The sequence below is a fragment of the Coturnix japonica genome, chromosome 3 (assembly GCF_001577835.2).
Source record: "Coturnix japonica isolate 7356 chromosome 3, Coturnix japonica 2.1, whole genome shotgun sequence".
Lineage (NCBI taxonomy): Eukaryota > Metazoa > Chordata > Aves > Galliformes > Phasianidae > Coturnix > Coturnix japonica.
Genome location: NC_029518.1, coordinates 44,277,499 through 44,300,610, shown reverse-complemented (window position 1 = coordinate 44,300,610; position 23,112 = coordinate 44,277,499). Strand labels below are relative to the sequence as shown.

At 38.3% G+C, this 23,112-nt stretch overlaps 1 protein-coding gene across 13 annotated transcripts in view; it reads left to right on the top strand.

Moving 5' to 3' along the window:
• Window positions 1–15,710, top strand: part of SYNE1 (spectrin repeat containing nuclear envelope protein 1) — a 280,905-nt gene extending 265,195 nt beyond the window's left edge. For 11 of the 13 annotated variants that reach the window (XM_015858221.2, XM_015858220.2, XM_032443851.1 and 8 more), the window contains 7 exons: window positions 417–628; window positions 2,116–2,316; window positions 2,649–2,777; window positions 3,316–3,528; window positions 4,687–4,779; window positions 6,588–6,646; window positions 13,116–15,710. In XM_015858221.2, coding sequence (XP_015713707.2) covers window positions 417–628; window positions 2,116–2,316; window positions 2,649–2,777; window positions 3,316–3,528; window positions 4,687–4,779; window positions 6,588–6,646; window positions 13,116–13,356 — 1,148 coding nt within the window. In that variant the 3' untranslated portion in view covers window positions 13,357–15,710. The remainder of the gene's footprint in view (window positions 1–416; window positions 629–2,115; window positions 2,317–2,648; window positions 2,778–3,315; window positions 3,529–4,686; window positions 4,780–6,587; window positions 6,647–13,115) is intronic. The other 2 variants (XM_032443847.1, XM_032443846.1) reach the window with 1 other exon arrangement.
• Window positions 15,711–23,112: the final 7,402 nt, after the last annotated feature.

Genomic DNA, 23,112 nt, shown 5'->3' with positions numbered 1-23,112 from the left:
TCAGATTCTAACTTGTTTGCATTTATACTGATTTATAATACCTATATACTGACATTACCTTGTGAGAGGATATCTTAAAGATCCCTTCCAACCCAAACCATTCTATGATTTGTTCATTCTCTGATAACCCATGACATTTGTATTTATTTACTAAATTCTGTAAAGTCATGAAGTGTTGACATTAGAAAGTGGTAAAATTTCTTGCTGCCCACTCACTCATCAAGACTTCTCATTCTTTCTCTCCACCATTCTGTTTTTTAGCCTAATTTAGTTTTCAATGCGGTGTTTGGTGGATTAGGATTTTGGGGGGGTGGTGGAACATTTTTTATACTGTGCAGTGCTCAAGTGACGCAATTACTTGTGAATGTGTTGTGTGTTTTTTTCACTTTTGTTGAATTTGTTGATTATCATTCCAGGTGTAATTGACCGATGGGAATTAATCCAGGCTCAAGCTCTAAGCAAGGAGCTAAGGATGAAGCAGAACCTTCAGCAATGGCAGCAGTTCAATTCCGACCTAAACAGCATTTGGGCTTGGTTGGGAGAAACAGAGGAAGAACTGGAGAAGCTCCGCTGCCTTGATCTCAGTACTGACATACAAACTATTGAGCTCAGGATTAGAAAATTGAAAGTGAGTTCTGTTTCGCTTTTCCATTATTTACTTTCTGAACAGAACTGAATGCAACATCTATGTTAGTGAGGTTACTGATAGTTTCAGCTGGAATGCTCCATTTTTCACATAGCTGATGACTGAAGTAATTTCAGTGTGATTTTATGAATAACCTTTTGGCAGAAAAATGTACCAGTGGTATTTAGTATTTAATCCAAGTGAATTTTTGGAATAGTAATTCTGTGGCTATTCTCTAAGTCCAGAATGCATGGATAATTGATGCAGTTATCTAAGCTGATGAAAGGAAAATAAAGCCAAGTTAAATAAAATCTATTCAAGCTGGCAAAAAAATAGCTATTTTCAAATACATGCCTCTTTGGGACATGGTTTGTGTGGAGGAAGAAGAGAGTGCCAAATGAGCTCTGGCCTAACTCACTGGTGTCACCCAATAGAACTTAGGGAAAAAAATGGTCTTACTTTGAAATATTCTTGTTTCTTCTTCAGTTTTCTCATATGTGTCAGGATCTGAATATTGCCATTATGATCTCTTTGGGATATCTTGCAGCTGTAAAGATCTGCAAACGTGGAGCTCCACAACTTCCTTTTCAGTTATAGCATCTCATAAGCTTGGGCACAGAAATGTTGAGCCAATGCCAAAATGCACTGTAATCCATGCTAGGAATGAGGTAGAAAGACAGTAAAGACCGTTTCCAACGGTGATCCATTTAAAGTATATTAATACTGATCTTCTCTGCAGTCCAAATATAGCTGCCATAAGTACTACAGAGGTCACTGTGACATGGGGCTTTTAAGCAAATGCTGTAAACTAGGTGGAAAAGGGGACATTTCATAAGAATCCTGTTCTTATCTCACCCACTCTTGGAAAGCCCATTAGTGCCCTCCAAACCAAAAGAGGTAGGGTTTCTTTTGTGGCTTCCAATGTAAACAAATCAGTCTTTATACATGTTCTGCTTCTATAAATTGGAGTAAGTTGTTTATACTCTTTGTATGTTTTCCTTCCCCTCAGTAAAAGCTTTTATTTTAAAACACTGCTGACAGCAGTTTCCACTTGAAAACATGTTGGTTTTTTTTTTTCTTTATCAGCAAAACTGAGAAGTGAGGGCAAAAGTTTTATTATGAGCAGAAATGCAATTGTCTTGCAACTCCTTCAATTTTCTTGGGCCCTCTCTGTCTAAAATATTTGAAGTATGTGCCAGATCTTCAGAATTCAACTATGACTTCAGCCTTTTAAAAGTTTAATTGCTTGTTCTAGTTTATGCTTACAGTAAAATGTTAGTAGATTTTCGACAGTGAATATTTTCAGTCACACAGTGAGCACAGAAATCTCATACACAGAGCAGAGGAGTATATTACAGTAAGAGGTATTATGCAGCTGCAGAAGGCAAATGATTACATTCTTTTTGTACCTTCTCTACTTGATTTTTCTGAAAGCAGCATGTTTTACTAACCTCTTTGTTCATCCTATCCCCCTATTCTTTATCATTAAGGAGCTGCAGAAGGCAATTGATAACCGCAAAGCTATCATCTTGTCCATCAACCTGTGCAGTTCAGAATTTACTCAGTCAGACAGTGAAGAAAGCAAGAAGCTCCAAGAGCGCCTGACTCAAATGAACGTTCGCTGGGATCACGTATGCAGTATGATTGAAGAGTGGCGCTGCTCACTGCAAGATGCATTAATGCAGTGCCAGGTCTGTATTGTGTCTATTTAAATTGTCAACATCTAACATATCAAAGATGCAAACCATATAGTCATCTGATGTGCTTATTGTCCAGTCTGGAACTTGCCCATGCAAGATAAAATATGGCTTCAGCAAAGAGATTTATGGAAGATATATGTGCACTACCTTGAAACATATGTTTCCAGATCAATATATTCTAAGTTTGTCATCACTTGAATATTATTCTTATATACTATTCTACACTATCTTGTAAGTTTTAGAATTTATGCAGCGGGACCTATTATAGGATAAACTGAAAATATAAATTTGACTGCTATATTACCAAAACTCATCATTTACAGGATTTCCATGAAATGAGCCATGGTTTGCTGCTCTGGTTAGAGAATATTGACAGAAGAAAAAATGAGATTGTGCCCATCAATCCAAACCTGGATTCAGAAATCCTGCAAGATCATCACAGACTTCTAATGGTATGGCTATAATTTTCCCTTTCTCTCCCAAAGCACATCATCAGAAAAAAAAAAAAAAAGCATTTTTGAAGAGAAAGATTTGTCTTTCTCTTCACAGTTAGCATTGTATATTGTGTGAAGACACACAGCTGTGGGACTGAAGTCAGCAATTAGCTTTACTTTGGTGGACAATACCACTCAATTCCTTCAATAGCAGAACTAGAGATTTAAAAACTTGGACAGCTATGCTGTTGTCAGTCTTGCTGTCATTTTGCTTTTAGTGTTTTGTTTCCCTCAATGAGAATTTGATACAAATATCAGAAGTGTTAAGCAGTCAGAGGATGAACTGCAAGCCATTCTTCACATTTCAAGTGAAGCTATTTAGAGCTTCTCAGGCCTGGAAATGTTTATTCCTCCTCCTTTCTTTCCATTTCCTTAATTTCAAGTGACTAGTTTTATGAATTCTTTGCTTGTTTTGTGCTGGTTTTTTTTTTTTTTGGTTTTTTTTTCCTTCAAAATAAAATCAATTTAAAAAATCTGGTGCTTACCCTCACAATAGCAAATCAGACGTGAACTGCTGGAATCTCAGTTGAAAGTGGCATCACTGCAAGATATGTCCTGCCAATTGTTAGTCAATGCTGAAGGCAAAGACTGCCTTGAAGCCAAAGAAAAGGTCCATGTCATTGGAAACAGACTTAAGCTCCTCTTGAAAGAAGTCATACGTCACATAAAAGACCTAGAGAAAGCTCTAGACATTTCAAGTAGTCAGTTGGTGAGTGTCTTTTTATTCTTTGCTGCTTCTTGGTCATATTTCATGCTACTTTAACTGTATTTCTCTGATCAGTGCTGTTGGCTGTTTTTTCTGTTATTTGCATTACTTATCGAGACAGTAAACATTTAATCTTGAATATCACAAAGAAATCATCCTAATGTGAACATTTTTGTAATTTTTTTAATCCTGTAATTTTTTGCTATTTCATATAACAAGTTATCAGTTATCTTGGTTTTCTCATTCTGCCATTACTGATCCAGTGAATGGGCAAAGTATCTGAGATAATTATGCTAGATTCAGTACTGAAAATTATAATATGTTAGTTTTCACTGGAAAGGAAAATATATTTCAATCTGAAGAAAAAAAATGTAGAAAAGGCATAATAAAATAAATCTGTAATTGAGGTGCACTGCAAATCTTCTCAAATTATTTTGTACAACAGGGTATTTGAGAAGGAGTTATGCATGTAAGTTCATGAAAAAGTGACAGATGGCACAAAGTAATGATTTCAAGGCTGTTAGTATCAAACACCACATTTTATTTAAAGTCTTAGAATTAGATGAGTTCATAAGGTGTGAGAACTTGGCTGTTTTCACTTCTAGCGAGTTTCTGTCTGTTGGAGTAAAATCATGATGGTTCCCACCTCTTCCAGTGATTTAAGGACAATTAAAAAAAAAAAAAAACCAAAAAAACAAAAAAAAAACCATAAACTCCAGTGGCGCAGTGGTAGGAATGCCGCTTTCAACACCAGAGGCCCAGGTTCGAATCCCCCCTGTGGCGCAAGTGGTAGAACTGCTGCTCTGCTACACAGGAGGCTCGAATCTTGGGGTTGGACTCGATGATCTCTAAGGTAGGTCCCTTCCAACCTGCAGGAGACTGTGATACTGTGATACTTTTTCACTGTATTGCCCTTAGCAGAAAATGCTTCACCTGATACAGTTAACTTTTAGCTACATTTGTTTCTCTTCAGGACCAACAGATACGACATGGAATTCCTGAATCTTGTAAAAATTGTTAATAAGTATTAACTGTTTTGGTTTTGTTTGTTTATTTGTTTCTGTCTTCCTTTGGAAATAATGCAGTAGAGATTTCACTGTGGGCTTTTTTGAGTTTGCTTACCTGAAAACATGGTCTGATCTCCATTCCTTCTGAATTTAGGATTTGTCCTCTTGGTCCTCTGCTGATGAACTGGATACATCAGGCTCAGTGAGTCCTGTATCTGGACAAAGCACACCAAGCAGACAGAGAACGGTAATTTTAAGTAATCAACTTTCTACCATCTGCTGGGTGGGAGCTCTAGATGTCAACAGTAGCTCTAGCCAGCTGAAAGGCCCCTCATCTCACTTGATAGGAAAGGAAATGACATAAATTATGAAAAAACACAGCTGCTTTCCCTGACCCTGCTGCATATCCCATCCTGCATGAAATCGGAATTGGTAAATACTATCTAAAACCAGGGCTGTCAGTGTGGTTGGTTTACCATGGTATGGCATGTCATGTCTCTTGTATTTTGGTCTAGTGATGGCAGCATCCCAAAGTCCGGTCTTGTCTGGTATAATCAGTCCTCCATTTCTGTTTGGCCTTCTCTTCAGAGAGCTGCTTCATCAGGAACCTCAACAAGAAATTCTTATTGAGGCTTTTGATGAATGGTTAAATAAAGCTGAAGGGCATACAACATTGTTCAAAACAGCTAGCTGAACAGGACCTAATCAATGGCTACAACGGCAGCTCTGGAGTTGCCTGTTCATATCGCTGGCACAAAATTCAAGAAATGTAGCAAATACATGCCTAGTACTTGACACTTCCATACTCTAAGCCCGAAATGGAACTGCAATTATTTTGTCTTTTTCTGCAATTCTATTGGTTGATTACTTCACTTTTTTCTTTAGTTCATTAAAAAATCATAAGGTTTTGTTTCTTTGTGTTTTCCATTTGCACTTTTTGTAAAGCCTCTTGAGTTCTGTCTTGATAAAAACTGTATGGCTCTTGAATTATTATTATTATTATTTTTTTACATTCACTAGTTTCCTTTTAGATTCTGGTATGAGAATGTAAAGGAATACTGGCTTTTCAAACATAAAAGCATAAATCTTTATTACACTCTATTACAGAGGTCAATTTTTTCCACTTTTAAATTTGAGCTTAAATAATTAATAAAAACTCTGATATAACTAGAGAATCCCTGATCGTAACAGGAAATAGAGAAGTGCCTTACCATAAAATATTTTTTTCTAAAGAGTACTACATTGAATTATAATAGACTCTGTCTTAGCATTTTAATAAGCATTTGTCTGTCTCTAATTTGATGGTGTTCATTTATGTCCCTACATTTTTTCATTTTTCTCATAACGTATAGCTAAATTGTATGACTCCCCGGGCCATACAACTAACCCAGAGTTGGGTCTGTTTTTCAGACTTTTGGGTTTTTTTTCAAATAGAATTTTGGAGACTGCTATGATACTGTTTAGAATTTCACTTCCAAATTTGCTAATGCTGAATAAATAAATAAATACTAATACCAAATTTCCATCAGATTGGTAGTCATCTAAATGCATTATATATTCCAGCAATTCCAGGTGCAGAAATGCACCTACAGTTATTTGGCCTTATGGGGAAGGTGATGGAAAAGAGGCCAAACACTAGATGGAGGCCTTCTGACCTTAATTTTATCCCTGATAATTAGTAATTTTATTTTTTCTGCAAATGCATTTTTACATATCTATATTTCCCCATATTCCACTCAGTTTCACATTCCAAATTACTCCAGCTTAATTGCCAGTGTTTTTATTTTGTTTTGTTTTTTACTTTTCAATTCAGAGTTTCTGGCTAAAAATGGAATGGCTAAACTCTTATTATTTTCACTGTGCGTGTTCCAGTCATTTTCATACTCAGATAGGAACAAAGAAAAGCCAGTTTCCTTGGTTCATGGGTATCAATCACTTCATTTGATTTATTTTTGTTTCCTTTGCTGCACTTTTAATTTAATTTCATCAGTAGCTTGTCTTTATTTGCCTGGACTGAACATTCTTCTTTCTTTACCCCCTGTTCATTGCAAACAGCCACGGGGCAAATGTAGTCTCTCACAGCCTGGACCCTCTGTCAGCAGTCCACATAGCAGGTACCTTGTTCTCCTGGTTTCCGCACTCTGTTCTAGAACCCTAAGAGGATGATGGAAATTGGCCATGATTCTTATTTGTCCACACTAAGTCTGTCAGGTGGACAGGACTTAAATAATTGAAAACTTTCCTTTTATTACTAGTTTGGCAAAAAGTGCTCTCAATTATTCCATATTCGTTCTTAATAGAAATTCTGGCTAATTCTTGAAAGTCTACAGCTTTTGCTTCCTACAAATGACACGTAATAGACATTTATTTTTCATGTGGTGAGTCTGTGTTCACACTCACAATATTCAGTAATGATTTTGGCATAGCTTAACAGAAATACCAGTAGGTTCATGGCAAACACTTTTCATCATCCTCTTTACCTCTAGATATAAAACTAAGGCAGGTAATAGGCCAGTATTCTAGAAATCACAAAACCCACAGATCTGGATGAGACATACTAACATCTTTTCTTTTTTTCTTTTTTTTATCTTTTCTTTCTTTTTTTTTTTTTTTTTTTTTTTTTTTTTTTTTTTTTTTTTTTTTTTTTTTTTTTCTTTTTTTTTTTTTTCTTTTTTATTTCCCCTATCTTGAAATGTTTTGTCCAGTTTGTGGGTTTTCAGTACATAACGTTCAAAATTAAAAATCATAATTTGAGGGGTTTTAAACATGGGGTCACTTCCTCTCCCCGTCAGAAGACTGCAACATAACGTGCTAATACTGCCATGACTCTTGCCTAGTGTTTGCATCTGTGTATTGCTCTGGGAGCAGCACTGCCCTATCTCTCTCTGACCAGTAGAGAGCAGACATGCAGCTACAGCTTCTTGCTTTCCACCTTGTTTCCAGAAACCTGTCATCTCTGCAGCTAACGGTGCTTCTGCATTCTTTGTTGTTGTCAGTGTGATATGTGTACCTTCACTCTTTCACTGATCAAATCACAAGCTTGTAGAGCTACAAAGTTTAAAAAAAAAATAAAATAATTGTAGTAAATAAACAGGCATATATATGCAGTATGTAAAAAGTGGAATTCATCTACTATTCCAGCATCTTAGGTATTGAAAAGGGAACCTAAAATAATCAGAAAGTATGAACAAGATATATTTGTTCTTATAGTTAAGCCCTAAAGCTTATTTATTCTCCATATAAAAAACACGTGCTACGTTTTAAATGTAACTCCCATTGAACAGAAAGATTTGAGGTTCAAAAGAAAGCATCATGACATTTAATATAGAGACTGAGCAATAACAAGGCAGCAAAAAGAAACCTTGAGTTTATTTTTTTCCATAAGCAAAATAAATGTTTTATTCATCAAAATATAAATGAAATAATGAGTAAAACTATTTATATTTAGATGTTGTCATAAACACTTATTTTTTAAAAAATGTTTATAAGTATGGTTAGCTACTGTTGAGTGGTGTTGTAGTTGCAAAACTAACAGCACATAACAGCACATAGAATGGGTAAAGCATTTCTGACTGCTTCCACTGACAATAAGGTTGCGTCTTGGTTTTAGAGATATTTTTTGCCTTTGAAACATAATGAGACCACATAGAAAATAGGTGACATACACACATACCATTTTTCTGTCAGGATGAGAAAGAGAATTTTTACAGCTCCAGTATGCTATGAAGCTTAGCATTCTGTTTCTTACAGGGAATGGGAAAAGGGAAGAGTGGGGCTTTACTCTGCAGCCATTAACAGCTAGAAGGAATGGAGACTGTCTGTGGCAGATAAGCATGCTTGCACTAGCAACGTTGTACTCAAGAAACATACTGTGTGCACTCTTCTGCTCTCCTGTATAGTCCAGCAGCCTACGCCAACATGTTGAGAAGATTTCTGGCTGTAGGTGTGAGCAGCTGGCTCAGAGCACAGCTAGCAGTGCTTTGCTGCTTTGAGATCAACCTCTGTTCTAGCAGTGGCATTGGCGCGGCACCTTTCAAATCAAGTCTCTCCAGCACTGTTTATTAACACGTCTTGTAGCAATACAAAACAATGTTCAATTTGTCATTCAGACAAGCATGGAATACGAATGAGTCACTGCTGAATAGGAAATTTAATCAAATGCGCAAGCCAGACAGGTTGTGGTTGATGTATAATGTGGTTTTAACTGATAAAGCAGTACAAGCTGTCACTGTGTTCTTTAATATTTTGACATGCCTCTGATCAGAGTACTCTGTGTTTGATCTTGCACTGGATCAGCAAACCCTGTTAGAGTTTAGTATACAAGAGAACTCAAGTCAGTTTTAAAATGTGTATCAAAAAAGTGGTTGTAAAGGGAAGTTCACTTAAAAATTAGAGGGATCATATTTTGTATATACCAAATGTGCTATTGCTTTGCCTTTCCATTATCACAGCAGAGAAAAAAAAAAGAAAAACACCAAACCTACGTAGTGCGATGCAAAGCAAGGTATAAGTTACACTGGGGATTTAATTAAACACTCATTCAAGAGGTATTAATGTTGCTGCACAAAGTGGGAAAAGCAAATCCAAGAAGCAGCTCCTCTTCCTTCATCAGCTTAATAGAGCTGTCGTAAATGCATACCTGGATCTGTGCCTGGGGATTTTTTGAAGTAATTAAAATGTTAAAAAGATTAAAATAATTGTTCAATTTGCTCAGGACTGTTTACATTGTCTCTCTTGAGCAGCTCTATTCATGTCTTGGCGCCACAGTGCCAACCTCCATTTCCTGCTCTGCCCAAGCCTTCCCAAATGACTAGTGGTAGTGTTTAAAAGTCACTTGCTGTTCTTGGAGCAGACCAGGCCACAGAACTCTTCATGGCTTTGGCCACGAAACGTCCATCATTGCTGTAATTCAGATAGGAAGTTTTCACTTGGGTTGTCATTGTTATTCTCCCTGCTCTCTCCTTTATTCTCACTTAATGGTTGTTAGAATTCTTCTTTAACTACCTAAAATATGAACACTTGTCTTTTCTACAGAGTAAGCCAGGGTGACATTGGAGTGATGTGATGGTGAGAGGTAGGCAGAGAAGTGAAGTCATAACTCAGCCAACCATAGTCACTTTTAGAGTCTCAGGCCAACAAGAAGAATCATTACATATTCTCAAGGGCAGAACATCATACTACTTAATAACTTTAGCGAGTTCCATCTTAATAAAATCATCAGTGGGGTTGGTTTCTTTTCACAGCTGTTTTACATCATCGTCTTTTAGCTGTTTGTCAAACAGCAGCTCTAAATTTCTTTCTTCACTAACTTTAGTGTGAACTTCCAAATGTATAGCAGAACGTTCTACTGCTACCTTGCATACTGTAATCTTAAATTCTTTGATCTATTTCTTAAGCCTATATTTGACCTCTGAAATCATCACCCACTTTTCTTTGTGTAATGAGCCAATCCTATTTTGTACTTACAAAGACTTTCATCTTTTGTCATCCTAAAAATTAATTTTGCTGTTCTTACATTCTGTGCAGCACTCTTTTCATAAATGTATTAAATTCAGACTCATCTTCGATTAACTCCGGTAATAACATTCTACTATCCCAGTAGTGTCTCTCAATATCAGACTCTCGTCTGCTTACCACTAGACACTTCTCCATTAAACTCCATTTATTCCTATCATTTGCTTGAATGATAAATTCTTCTGTTATAATCTTTCAGATGTTTTCTGCAGTCCAGATGGATTAGTTCAATCATATTTTTCTTCTCAGAATAAATAAATAAATAATGATACTTAAAAAAAAATAATAAAAAGAAAGAAAAAAATCAGTCATCTTTAAGTGCAGGTACTCATCTGAGATGAAATTAAAGTTCAGTTTGCTCATCTGATCTATAGCCTGGTAAATTAGGTTCTCTCTTGAAATGCTTCAGAAAGAGCTTCAATTTCTCTGACGTTAGAAAAACTCCCACAGTAACTATTGGTTGCACTTCTGAGGTTAGTTAATGAGATTTCTTGGCATGAAGAAGCTTACAGGGGACCAGATCTACAGCTGTGCCTCCAACTTTGTTTAGTTAACAGGAATTGTGTTTGGAGCAAGTAGCGAGTGGTCGTCCTTCCTTCCCTTGAGAAACAGCAGCCAGTATGACAAATGGTGGGGCAGTTGGAAGAGAGGCAGCAGAAGATAGATGCAAGGTTAAGAGAAAGAAATTACATTTTTCTCAAAAATAGTATGCAGTACTTCAGCTTTCCCTTCTCCTACTGGAGTGAATGGGAGATTGGTCTCTTCTCTATAGTGATCATTTTTTGTTAATAGCATATGTATATTTTTAACCCTCTTTTCTTACCAAATCCATTAAACACTCTAAGCATGAACATTCAATTTTTCAGCTAATTATATCCATTACAGACGAGTACCTGCAATAAACTGTGACAGTACAGCACTTGAACTTTTTAGAACTCACCCTCTGAAGATGTTTTCATGATGTCTCATTATTTGTTTGTTGATTTTTTCCATCCAGTATTAGAAACTGTTTTTCTGCACTCTGCTTCACTGCAGAAAAAGTGTTTTGAGATATTTTGCCATAAACTGTTAATTTTTGAAAGAAAATCTATAACCAGTTATGCAGTTCACACATACTCCCATTCTTTCTTCCTGTTTGTAGTTGTGGTGTTTGGTTTGGGTTGGTTGGTTGGTTTTGGTTTAAGTAAATCACAAAGCAAACTGTGCTACTGCACCAATAGAAAAAACCTAAAAACAAAAGAAAAAGATAGATGATTTTGATTCTGCTTTTTAGAAATGCCCCTTACTCCCCTGGCATAACTCTAGGATCAATGAAGAAAATTCAGACTTTACTCGTTATGAAACAGCTGTTACCAACTACAGAAATATAGCCTTTTTGTGTGCTGGGAAGGTAATTAAGCACTCTTTGTTCCCTTTGTTCCTGCCTCAGCCCGCTGACTTTCTGTCTTGGCATTCTTGGACAGCAGAAGTCCTGATCTAATTGGACTTTAATATGGAATGCTCTGATGCTGTTAAATGTGCCATATCCTTTCAGTGTGTTCTTTTTAATGTGTGATCTTGCATAATTCAATCAGCAGCTTTCCATCTGGGCAACAATAACATGGATCCAAACAGTGTGCGATCTTTTGTTTTGATCATCACTCTTTCCTGAGATATTTAAGTCAAGCTAATCATTTAACTAACTCAAGTTCTCTTTGTATCTGTTGATCAACAACAAACTCTATGAAATGGCTTTCTTGAGTCAACATAGTAGGATGATACACATGCCTGAATAAGACATAAAAATATTCTCAAGCACAGAAGAAATATTTCCTGATTATGTGTGAAGGGGGCCTGATATCGTTTTGATGTTGATATTTTGGTCTTTGCATGCTTTTCATAGAAATTCAGATTGAAAGGACAACGAAAAGGCAAGATGCCTACTTGCATGACTGAGGAGAATTTAACCTTGGCCATCATGCCTGATCTCCTATATCTTTAAGTTGAAACTAAGTGCTTCCTTATGAGGCTTTTTATCTTTTATACCCTAGTGATCTCTAGGCTTTCTAAGGCTTCATAACCAGAGTAGCTATCCACACTTTTATAGCAGCATGTCTATTGCAAAATTTGGAACAATGTCTTCATGGAAGAATACTTGAAATTAGTGATGCAAAGGCTCTAAGTTCTTCCATTTTTATCTAGCACTAAAATACAATATGTTTCCATGTGTTCCAATACTAAACTGCAGAAATTCTCTTTTTAGTACTTCACTTACCTCAAAACCTTTTATCTGTATACTAGAGCTCTGGTGGTTTCAGTCAAAAGGGAAAATGTGAAATTTGAATCTATCTTTGTCCTTTATTTAAAATATCTTGGATTTCTGTGCTTAAATTGAAGTGTCCCTTTGGAAATGTTTGGAAATATCTCCTGTTGACATACGATATATACCATTTCAACACATGTCCATGCACAGAAAGGGAAAATCACTCAGATGGTAAGGGCATCCGGTCAGTTGAGCAAATAGATCTTAACAGCTGATTCAGTGCAAGATACAAAATACAGTGTACTTCATACAAAATGAATCTCTACTGCCTGGATAATGGTGTATTAATTAACTGAATATTATGGTATCTGGATCTTATTTCACTATATACCAAAGAAGATAAGGAAATGAATTTAGAAACTTCTGAAAAGCAAATGCAGTTTCCATTTTAAAAGAAGGGGAATGTTTTTTAGGCAGTGTGTAGTGAATATATGTGACAAGCATGTCCTGCATTTTAATTTCTGTTTTGCAGTGCTCTAAGTGCAGAGTCTTCCCTATAACAGATGAAGGGAACTGATGTCACAATAGGATTGTGACACCACATTATTCATCATTCTGTAGTGAATGTTTGATGTTTTCTTATCCAGTCCAGAAATAAACATGAGATCTCTTAAGACTTGGGGAAATAGAATGTTCAGTGAAAAATACCTCTGCTATTTTCAGTCAGTGTGTACAAATCCTAAACCAGCCTTCAGGGACAGCTGAGTACCCAAGGGCAACCTCTGCTGCAGCAATGTTTTACTCACCTGTCCATTTTCTTTTCTCAGGTCCACAAGAGGTGGCTCAGGTTCCTCCCCTTCTGAGGCTGGGCCAGCATGGCAGCACCCATCCTTCTTCCTCAGAGTCCTCCGAGCTGCTCTGCCTCTTCAGCTCTTTTTGCTGCTCCTGATCGGGCTGGCTTGCCTGGTTCCAATGACAGAGGAGGACTACAGCTGTACAATGGCCAACAACTTTGCCCGCTCTTTCCATCCCATGTTAAAATACATGAATGGTCCGCCTCCATTATGAATTTGTGAGACAGCAGTTGATCTTGCTGGAGTAGTAGCCAGGAGGCAGTGTGGCAGCTTTACATATCTGCTGTAGCCACCACAGTGTCTGTATCGTTCTCTGCTGGCACTCAGTAACACCTCAGTACATCATTTCCAAACTGCAGAATGTATTACCCGAGTAGCATTGCTTCAGCACCCACATCCTAGGCACCAAGGAGGATGTGATGTGTGTGAGGGAAATGTCCTTCTGTCCATCATTCTGGATCTTTTACCCACTTAATACCCAGGTCATTGCCCTGTACTATGCATAGCTGAGAACTGGATACTGTAGATCCTTTCCTGTGTGCTGCTCTATATGAGCCATTAGCCTGTCTTTGTTAATTGCCCTCTCAGCATCTACAGTATACAAAATAGCCAGCGCTAAAGAAGTTTTAGAGCATTTGTAAACATACAGTTTTAAAGGATCTTGTATGGCAGCATATTTTCCCCTGTGATTTCTGTTTTGGGCATGGTGTTCTAACCTTTGCTTTGGATGTACAAGATGTAAATCTGTTAAGCACTTTTTTAAGGTTTAAAAAAAATGGATGTAATAAATGAGATCATAAAAGGTTTTATGAAGAAAAATGTTGAATGTCAAGTTGAAAAACAAAGAACATATTTATGTATGTACAGTTTGCTAAGCCAAGTTTTGTTTGTATTGATTTCTTTGCATTTATTATAGATACCATAAAATATTTTGTCTACGTGCTTTTTAAGAATAACTATAAAAACCCCAAAGTTTAGAATGAGATCTGTATGGTATAAAGAAAAATAGCTGCACTTCTAAAAATAATTAAAAAATGCTGTAACAAATTAGCAGTAGTGAGTGTATATTAGAATAACATCATCTGGATAATGTGTCAAATGGTGGTATACAAGGGAAAGTGTTATATCTACTGTAGAGTAATGCTAGTTGAACTTCAGCAGTTAGAGGAGCCAAAATAAAACTCCCTATTCAGATAAGTGTAATATTTTCCTTGAAAGGATATTGAACATCAACAAGGTGTCTTCAGTGTCTAAAGCATAGACTTGGATTGATACAGCTGCATATTCTTTTCAAGTCTTAGTTTCCTTCACTGATATTCAGAAGTTATGTTATTATCACTGTTTGAGTAGACAAAGATAAATAATACATTTTTAAAGTATAAAAATGAGCTTTTATTTGCAGAAGTAATCATAAAATTGACCCTCCCTCTCTTTTCTGATATCATTCTCTGTGGTAACATGACTTATGGAAATGGTAATGAATGCACTTATATTAATAATTTCATAGTTAGTTAACTCACTTCAGAACTGTTAGTCCAGATCTCTGTACTCTTCAGGCATTCCTTTATCAAGCAGTCTTTTTAATGGCTGTTTCTGTTGGAGGGTTGCTTTTATTCTTGGTTTTATTTATTTATTTATTTATTTATTTTTATAAAGGAAAGCATTATTGATACTGAAAAGGCTAATTTACTGAGAAGGTTGCCTCCAATTCATGTTTTCCAGTTCACTGTTTGTGATCTCATGGAAGGAGATATTATCTAAAAGGTAGTTGTGATTATCAAACTACAAAAGAAAGCTTAACCTGCTGAAGGAAGCAGGAAAAAAAATCACAAGTGAGACCTGTGTTCATTTCTTATGATATTTAGAAACTGAAGGAGAGGCAAGGAGGTTTAAGGGGAAGAGTACAAGGAAAAGAGTTTTGTTTCAGTGATGTCGGATGCAATTAATGGAGTACCTGATACCAGAAAATATAAAGGGTAGCACCTCACATGTTTGAATTGCAACCTGACATTTGATTTTTGCGAACTATTTTGCCATTCTGTAATCTCTGCTTCCTGAAATCTCTAATTATGTGCACATATGGCCCGTTCAGCACTGAATTTTTTACCTTTTGACATAGCATCTTCCTTCTTTACAGTTCTCTGTAATTCCAGATAGCAAGATGATACTGGCAGTCTAGAAGTACTGTGAAGCCCTGCACTTTATGGAGCAGCAGTGTGAACTGTTGCTTTTTTTAATTAATGGTGTTGACCATTTTCCCATGTCTACCTCCTTGACTCTCTCTTGCCATGCAGCTCATACCTGAACTGCAGAACAGATGAAAAAGAGTGTCTTGCTTAGTGGAGGCTATAGAAAGATGCAGAAGTGTTGTTTTTTGTTTTGGTTTGGTTTTTTTCTTCAGTTGTTGATTGCTTACCTATTGTACTCAGCTTAATCCTGATTGTCTTGATTTCTTATTGCATTTATTGTCCTTGAGGTATATTTTTGGGCTAAAGAACGTAGTATAAGAGAGGAAGGGTAATGTTGGTTCAGATGAGCATATTTATATAAAATTCTTTCCATGCTGACTGCCATGGGAGAATTGAATTCCTTGGTCAGCTGCCACAGCTGTTTCTGCATTTTTTTATCATAATTATATCACTTTTCAGTTTTTCCTCCTTCAGCCTGTATTGCTGTTTCATCTACTTACATTTTACTTGTCATGCATTTCTCTGTAGACTCCATTTATCTCCCTCTGCCCCATAACCTGAGTCTTATGTCATTCACCTACTTGATTTCAGAAGAGAAAACCTCTGTCTGGCCACTTAAACTGGTGTGAGAAATAAGCGTCTCAAAAAGGAATTTCTCAGCCCTAAGTTGATTCCATTATGACTTCAAATGTGTCTTTTTCAGAGCTGGATACTGATAATCAAAACTGGCACAATGAGGTCAAAACTGAAACAAATGTCCGGGCATTTCACAGATTCCAATTAATTCAGATTTCATCCAATGAATACCAGTGACTTGAAGATCTATCTTGAGCTGCAACCTCTGGCGGGTAACAGTAGCATATGCATTGATTACCGCATCATGTACTAGGGGGAAATGAGGCAAGGTTAGAGGAAAAATCACTCCCAGAATATATTCAGTTATTACAGACTGTGGCATAAGCCAACTTTGAAGCCTAGGAGTCTTCTGCTATGTTGAAGGTGCTCTTTCTGCCTACCTTTATTTCACTGGGAGGCTGTCACAGAGGAGTAAGTTTTTCTTTTATTTATTTTTTTTTAAGAAATTCACAAATTAGAATTCTAGGTGCCCTGCCTTTTGCCTGCAGTCATTTACTCTCTTTCTAAAGCAGACAACCAATTTACAGTTCAAAATCCATAAATAGACAAGATTGAATTCTGGTAACACTTTGAGCCTTGGCTGCAAGATCTGGAGGAAAGTTATAAAGAAGTTGTATAAATCCATGTGCCCCGGTGACGCTGTGGTAGGAACACCGCTTTGCAACACCGGGGCCCGGGTTCAAATCCCCCCGTGGAGCAAGTGGTAGAAGTGCTGCTCTGCTACACAGGAGGCTCGAATCTCAGGGGTTGGACTCGATGATCTCTAAGGTCCCTTCCAACCCGCACGAGACTATGATACTATGATGATGATGATCTGGGACCATCCACAGAATCATAAAATGATTTGGTTTGGAAGGGATCTTTAAGATCACCTAGTTCTGACCCCCTCTAGACCAGGTTGTTCACAGCCTCATCCAGCCTGGCCTTGAATTCTTCCAAGGATGGGGCATCCACAGCCTCACAAGGCAACATGTTCCAATGTCTCATCTTCACAGTAAAAAATTTCTTCGTAATATCTAGTCTAAACCCACCCTTTTCCAATTTAAAACCATTTCCCTTTTTTCTGTCGCTATGTGCCCTTATAAAAAGTCTCTCCTCAACTTTTGTAGGCCCCCTTCAGGTACTGGAAGGCTGCCATAAGGTCCTGCCAGAGTCTTCTCTTCTCTAGACTCAAGAGTACCAGCACTCTGCATGTCCTGGTACAGGAGGTGCTCTAGCCCTCTGATCATCTTCATGGACCTCCTCTGGACATGCTCCAGCAGCTCAGTGTCCTTGGCCATAGAACTGGGTGCAGTACAGCAGGTGGGATCTTATAAGAGCAGAGTAGAGGGAAAGGATCGCATCTCTTGACCTGCTGGTCATGCTTCTCTTGATGTAACCCAGGATACAGTTAGTCTTCTGGGCTGCAAGTGTATATTGCCTGCTCATGTTGAATCTTCCATCAGCTGCCACTATGAAATACCTCTCAGGGCTGCTCTCAAGCTGTTCTCTACCCAACCTGCATCTGTGGTTGGGATTGCCACAGCCCAGAAACCCTGTTATGTTATAAATTCATGGTGTTGGCATCAGCCCACCTCTCAGGCCTGTCCAGGTCACTCTGGATAGCATCCATTCCCTCTAGTGTGTCAACAGCACCTCCCAGCTTGGTGCTGTTGTAAACTTGACGAGGGTGCATTAAATCTCTCAGTCCATGTCACTTCCAAGGATGTTAATACCAGTCCCAGCACAAACTTCTGAAGAAGGCCAATTGTCACTGGTCTCTACTTAGACACTGAGTCTTCGACTGTAACTCTCCGCGTGTGACCTTCCAACCAATTCCTTATCCAGCGAGTGGTCAATCCATCAAATCCATTTTTCTCTAATTTAGCAACCAGGATATCTGGCAGGACAGTGTCAAATGCTTTGCACAAGTCCAGGTAGATTACATCAGTTGCTCTTCCTTTATCCACTGACACTGTTACTCTATCATAAAAGGCCAACCAAATTTGTCAAGCGTGACTTGTCCTCAATGTAGCCAGGTTGTTTATGACCAATAACCCCATCTTTATTTTGTATTTGTCTTCTCAAGGATCTGCTCCATGATTCTGCCAAGCACAGAGAAGAGGCTGACTGGCCTGTTGTCACGGGTTACTTAGATTTACCTATGCCCGTGACAGGGGAAAGCCACTCTGTAGGGCCCCCTGGGGCCTGGAAAGGAGGGGGAAAAGGGAAATGGGATAAAAACAGCAGCAATCTAAGGAGGAAAAAAACTTATTTTACTAAATATGATATCGGAATACAAGATAACACAATATAATATGATTGAGGCTAATAAATCGAACTAAACAGAGAGAGAGAGTCCCCGAAAACAGAGAGGCCTACTGTGAACTCTAGGCAACACAGCTGGAACGCTTCCCACTCTCTGAGAAGTCCGAGAGAAGAGAGCACTCCAGCCTGGGAACAAGATTATATAGCGTCCTGGTCCCGTGACTTATCACTGACCGTGTTGTTCTCTGGGATATGTAGTCTTCTTCTGTGGACTGGACATTCAATAAAAGTATCCATGCTTTACATGATGTTATGATGTGGAATACTGAAAGCAAAATTACAAAACCATGACACCTGTAGTTCCCTGGATTTTTTTTTCCCCACCCCTTGAAAATGGGGGTTGTGTTTCCCCTTTCCTGATCAGTGGGAACTTCACCAGGCTGCTGTGACCTTTCAATTATGGTGGATTATGTTTTGGCAACTTCATCTGCCAGTTCCCTCAGAACCCATGGATGGATCTCATTGGGTCCCATGGACTTGTGCACCTTCAGGTTCTTTAGATGGTCTTGAGCCTGATCTTTACTTACGGCAGGCAGAGTATTCAAGCCTGAAGAAAATGAATTTCATGTAGGTTCTCCATTTTGGCAAACAGCAGTTATTATTAAATTATCTTTCATCCCATTTTCTAATCATAGAATTGTAGAATAGCTTAGGTTAGATAACCTTAAAGAATATCCAGCTCCAATCCCCTACAATGGGAAGGGCTGTTATCCACCAGATCAGGCTGCCAAGAGCCCCATCTGGACCCTGAACACCTCCAAAGCTGGGGCATCCACAACTTCTTTGGGCAGCCTGTGCCTGTGCCTCACCAGTAAGGTAAGTAAAGAATTTCTTCTTGACATCAAAATGATTTAAAACAGTTCCCTCTTTTCAAATCACTATGAGAACATTTGGAAAGCTGTTTTCCTGCCTATTTATAAGCTGCCTTTTAAGTACAGGAAGGCTGCAGGGAGGTCTCCCTGGAGCCTTTGCTTCTTCAAGCAAAACAAGCCTAACTCCCTCAACTTTTCTTCATGAGAGAGGAGCCCCAGCCCTCTGATCATCTTTGTGACCCTCCTCTGAATCTACTGCAGCATCTCCATGTTTTTATTGGGTTGTGGACCCAGGACGTGGCCTCATGAACTGGCCACTCCTCCATTGGTGCTGCCCAGGATACAGTAGACCTTTTGGGCTGCAAGAGTACTCTGCTGGTTCATATACAGATTTTTTTCCATCAGGTTCCCCATGTCCTTCTTCATAGGGTTGCTGTCAGTGAATTCTCCCCATCTGTGTTCTTATCTATGATTGTCCTGACTCAAGCGTAACACCTTGTATTTGCCTTCCTGAATCTCATTAGATTCTCATGTGCCCACTTTTTGAATCTTTCTGCATCCTTTCCTTCTATTGTATCAACTGTACCGCTCTGCACCACTCCACTATTGGATATGCAGTGACTGCTTTTGAGGTGTAGTCATCAGTGCAGCTCAGTGCATCTTGCAACTGTGAACCCTGCTTATTGACTTAAAGTCTTTAAGTTACCTCATAATTAGTGGGTGTTTAAAGGCATAAACTCATAGCTTACTGTACAGCAATGCATAGTGACAATAATGTGAAGATGGTTAAAGAGAGGCAGTGATAATTATCCAAAAGGTGATTTAAAGGAAAGACTCACCCAATAGAGGCCACCAGTCTACTGGAAAACACTGAAGCAATCTCCACCAAGGAGCAATCTCAAAGAGATGCTGCTTCAGTGGTGGTCAGCCCTTAAATGAAGTCTAGAGTATGGGGAGTCAGGCTCCACCCCTTCCAGGAGCACAGCTGAATTATCCTCACCTGTGCTCCCACAGCTGACCCGAAACTTGCCTCAGCTGATTAATCAGAGGTTCAGGCTGTAATTACCAATTTCCCATACACTTAGTGACTCCTCACTGTATGGTAATACTAAGATATCATCTGCCCCATGCCTGTGTCCTGTTCTGTCAGTGTTAACAGCTTTATTCTGCAGCAGACAAATCAATAGTCTATTATCTCCACTGGTTTGCTACCCTTCCGGGTCCCCTGTATACACCATGAATACCTTCAGTCTGGCCTTCTCCTTCCTTAGATCTTACCTCTACAGCTGGCTATTAAACAAGGACAAACTAGCTGGGGTTGTCACATGAGCAGTCATCCTCAGAGTCTTGTGCTTTTTGTGGTTGAGAAATCTGTTTATAACTGATAGCATCTCTCAACATGATCATCATCATGTACATCTGAGTGTGTTTTCAAAGGCATAAAGAAACACATCACTCATAGTCCTCAAACCACAGATGCTATCAGGATTTAGTGAGTGTAGGAGGATTCTGGGAAATAAGAGCAGAGTTAGGAAGAAATGTAAGCAAGAGATGGAAAAAAGAAATTGTAAGAAAGTACAGAAATGAAGGTAGGGGAGAAGTAAAAGAGTATCAACTTTCATGCTTACTTATGATTCCTGTGTTTAATATGATATTTAAAGCAATGGATTTTGGAAAGCAAAAGAGCAGGGGGTGCCACAGTGAGTTAAGGTTTAAGTTGGGTAGCTTGACTATAAAACTGTACAACTCTTGCAGCATTCAGTTGCAGAATTCATCTGAAGAAGTTGTTGTCTACACTGGGGAGTGGGAGAGCTGGAAGAATGGGAGTATTTATGTTTTGGTTTGGGGAAAAGAAGTTTCCCTACACAAGTTTTCTGGTCAATAACCAGACCAATATGACCTCACTAGTCCAGGTACCAGCTAGCTGTTTCTAACCTTGGCAGCAATGTTGTGAAATGCACTGCTGCAAACTGAATTATAGTGCTATTTGGCCATAATTAGACTTAGAGCTGGGTATTGTTATGAAAAGGAAACGGTTTCAAACTAAAAGAGAGGAGATTTAGACTGGATATAAGGAAGTGGTTTGTTTTGGTTTTGTTTTGTTTTTTTGTAAGGGTAGTGATGGACTGGAACAGGCTGCCCAGAGAGGTAGTGGATGCCTTGTCCCTAAAGACATTCAAGGTCATGGTGGAGGGGCTCTGAGCAACCTGATCGACCTGTAGGTATCTCTGTTCATTGCAGGGGAGTTGGAATAGATGACCCTTTAAAGGTCATCTATTAAATTCGAATGATTCCACAATTCTATGACACAAAAATGAAAAACCTGTATTTGGGAGAAGTTGTGTTAAGAGTTTTTGAATATACCAGTAATATTCCACAATAAAGCATTATATGGGAATGATTTAGGGGATTAATTTCACAAAAACTCTTCACAAAAAGTTATAGATAAAAATCTGTGAAACAAGATAAAAGGAAATGAGTAACTGCAAGCTTAAGTCATGAAGACTTGTAATAGATCAAACCCTGGTTAAGTGATAGGAATCTGAATCATATAAAGTGGTTGCTCCGAAAGCAGGCAGGAACTGACCAGCTGTGACTTTTATTGTTTACTAAAATATAAAGTTCAGAAATAGAAATGGTCAAAACTGCTTGGCTGAGTAAAAACCTATTTAAAGACCTGAGGTGTGACACAGATCTGATCTCAGTAAGATCTGAATAAAACAATGACATTTAATTTTTGGAAGAGCGAGGAGGCTTTAGGAAAGTGTTGTCCACTTCCTGTATCAGAAGTATCTTGGGAGATGTGAACCAGTGAGCCCATCTCCCTTTGGGATGGTGCAGATGTAGATGAAGCATGCACAGAGGCTACCCAGATCAGGCTCTTTGTGTTTTCAGGCATGTAATTCCTGTAAGACTGGTTATATTAATGTTGTCTTTTTTTCATTCCATTCTTTTGAGAGAGGAAAGCTACCAGTGTTCACCTTTTATGGGAGTGCTCACAAGCAAGTGAGAGATTTGTGTTTGTATTATTCTCTTTATAAATATTTCAAGCCATTGTATCAGAGTCTCCTGACCATTGAACTGCAGGTTAAGCCACGTGGCTGCTGCAATTCAATTTGAACTCCTTCTGTTGTGCAACCAAGTGTGCAAACCAATGGGTCAGTCAGGGGGGAAGAGAAAGCACTAGAATAAAAGATGATGATGTAGCACTGTGGTTGAGGTACAAAGAAGAAATTGCAGACCTGAAGATTCTTTTCTGATTTTTAGGTTTAATATAAGTGAAAAATATTCCTACAAAGACTGAAACTCAAACTTTCTGCTTTTATGTGAATGTCTAAAACTCTTAAGCATGTTTTGAGTCTTCAGGCTTTTCTGTACCATACCATAAAAGAGCTGGTGGGTGCAATTTTTTGCTTACCTATGGTGTACAATGAACTTTTTTCACCTTTCTGTGGACAACGAAATCTCAGGAGGTGAGTAGAAAACAAGTGAGACAACTGACAAGGCACAGATCTTTCTGCCTTGGAAAAGAGCATTCAGTCCTCATGTGTCCCAAGAGCTAAATATCTTACAAGTGTTTACTGTTTGATACAGTAACATACTGGAATCATGCACAAATATGTAGGAATGGAAAACAGAAGATAAATTTTATATCATCACCCACATGCAGCAGAAATGAAAGCATTGCAGATTGACAAATACTGCAGCACACAGCTCTCACAGGGACATGAGAGCTGGTTAGGCTTTCCTCTCCTAAGATGAGTGTTAAATACTATTTTGATTGTCAGTTTTCATGAAGACTTCAAGTACATTTGGTCTTCTGTATCTGCAGGATGTCACAGTGAATGACAATAACTGGAGCCTGGTATACATAACTACTCCATACCTTTCTTCCTTTCTTACTACTTAAATAGAATAAAACATGCCAGAACAAGACATGCATCACTTGCATGTTTGGAAAACAAGCAAGCAAGCATGTGGTGGGGAGCCCACTGCAAGTAACTGTGTGCATGTTCATTGGCTTCA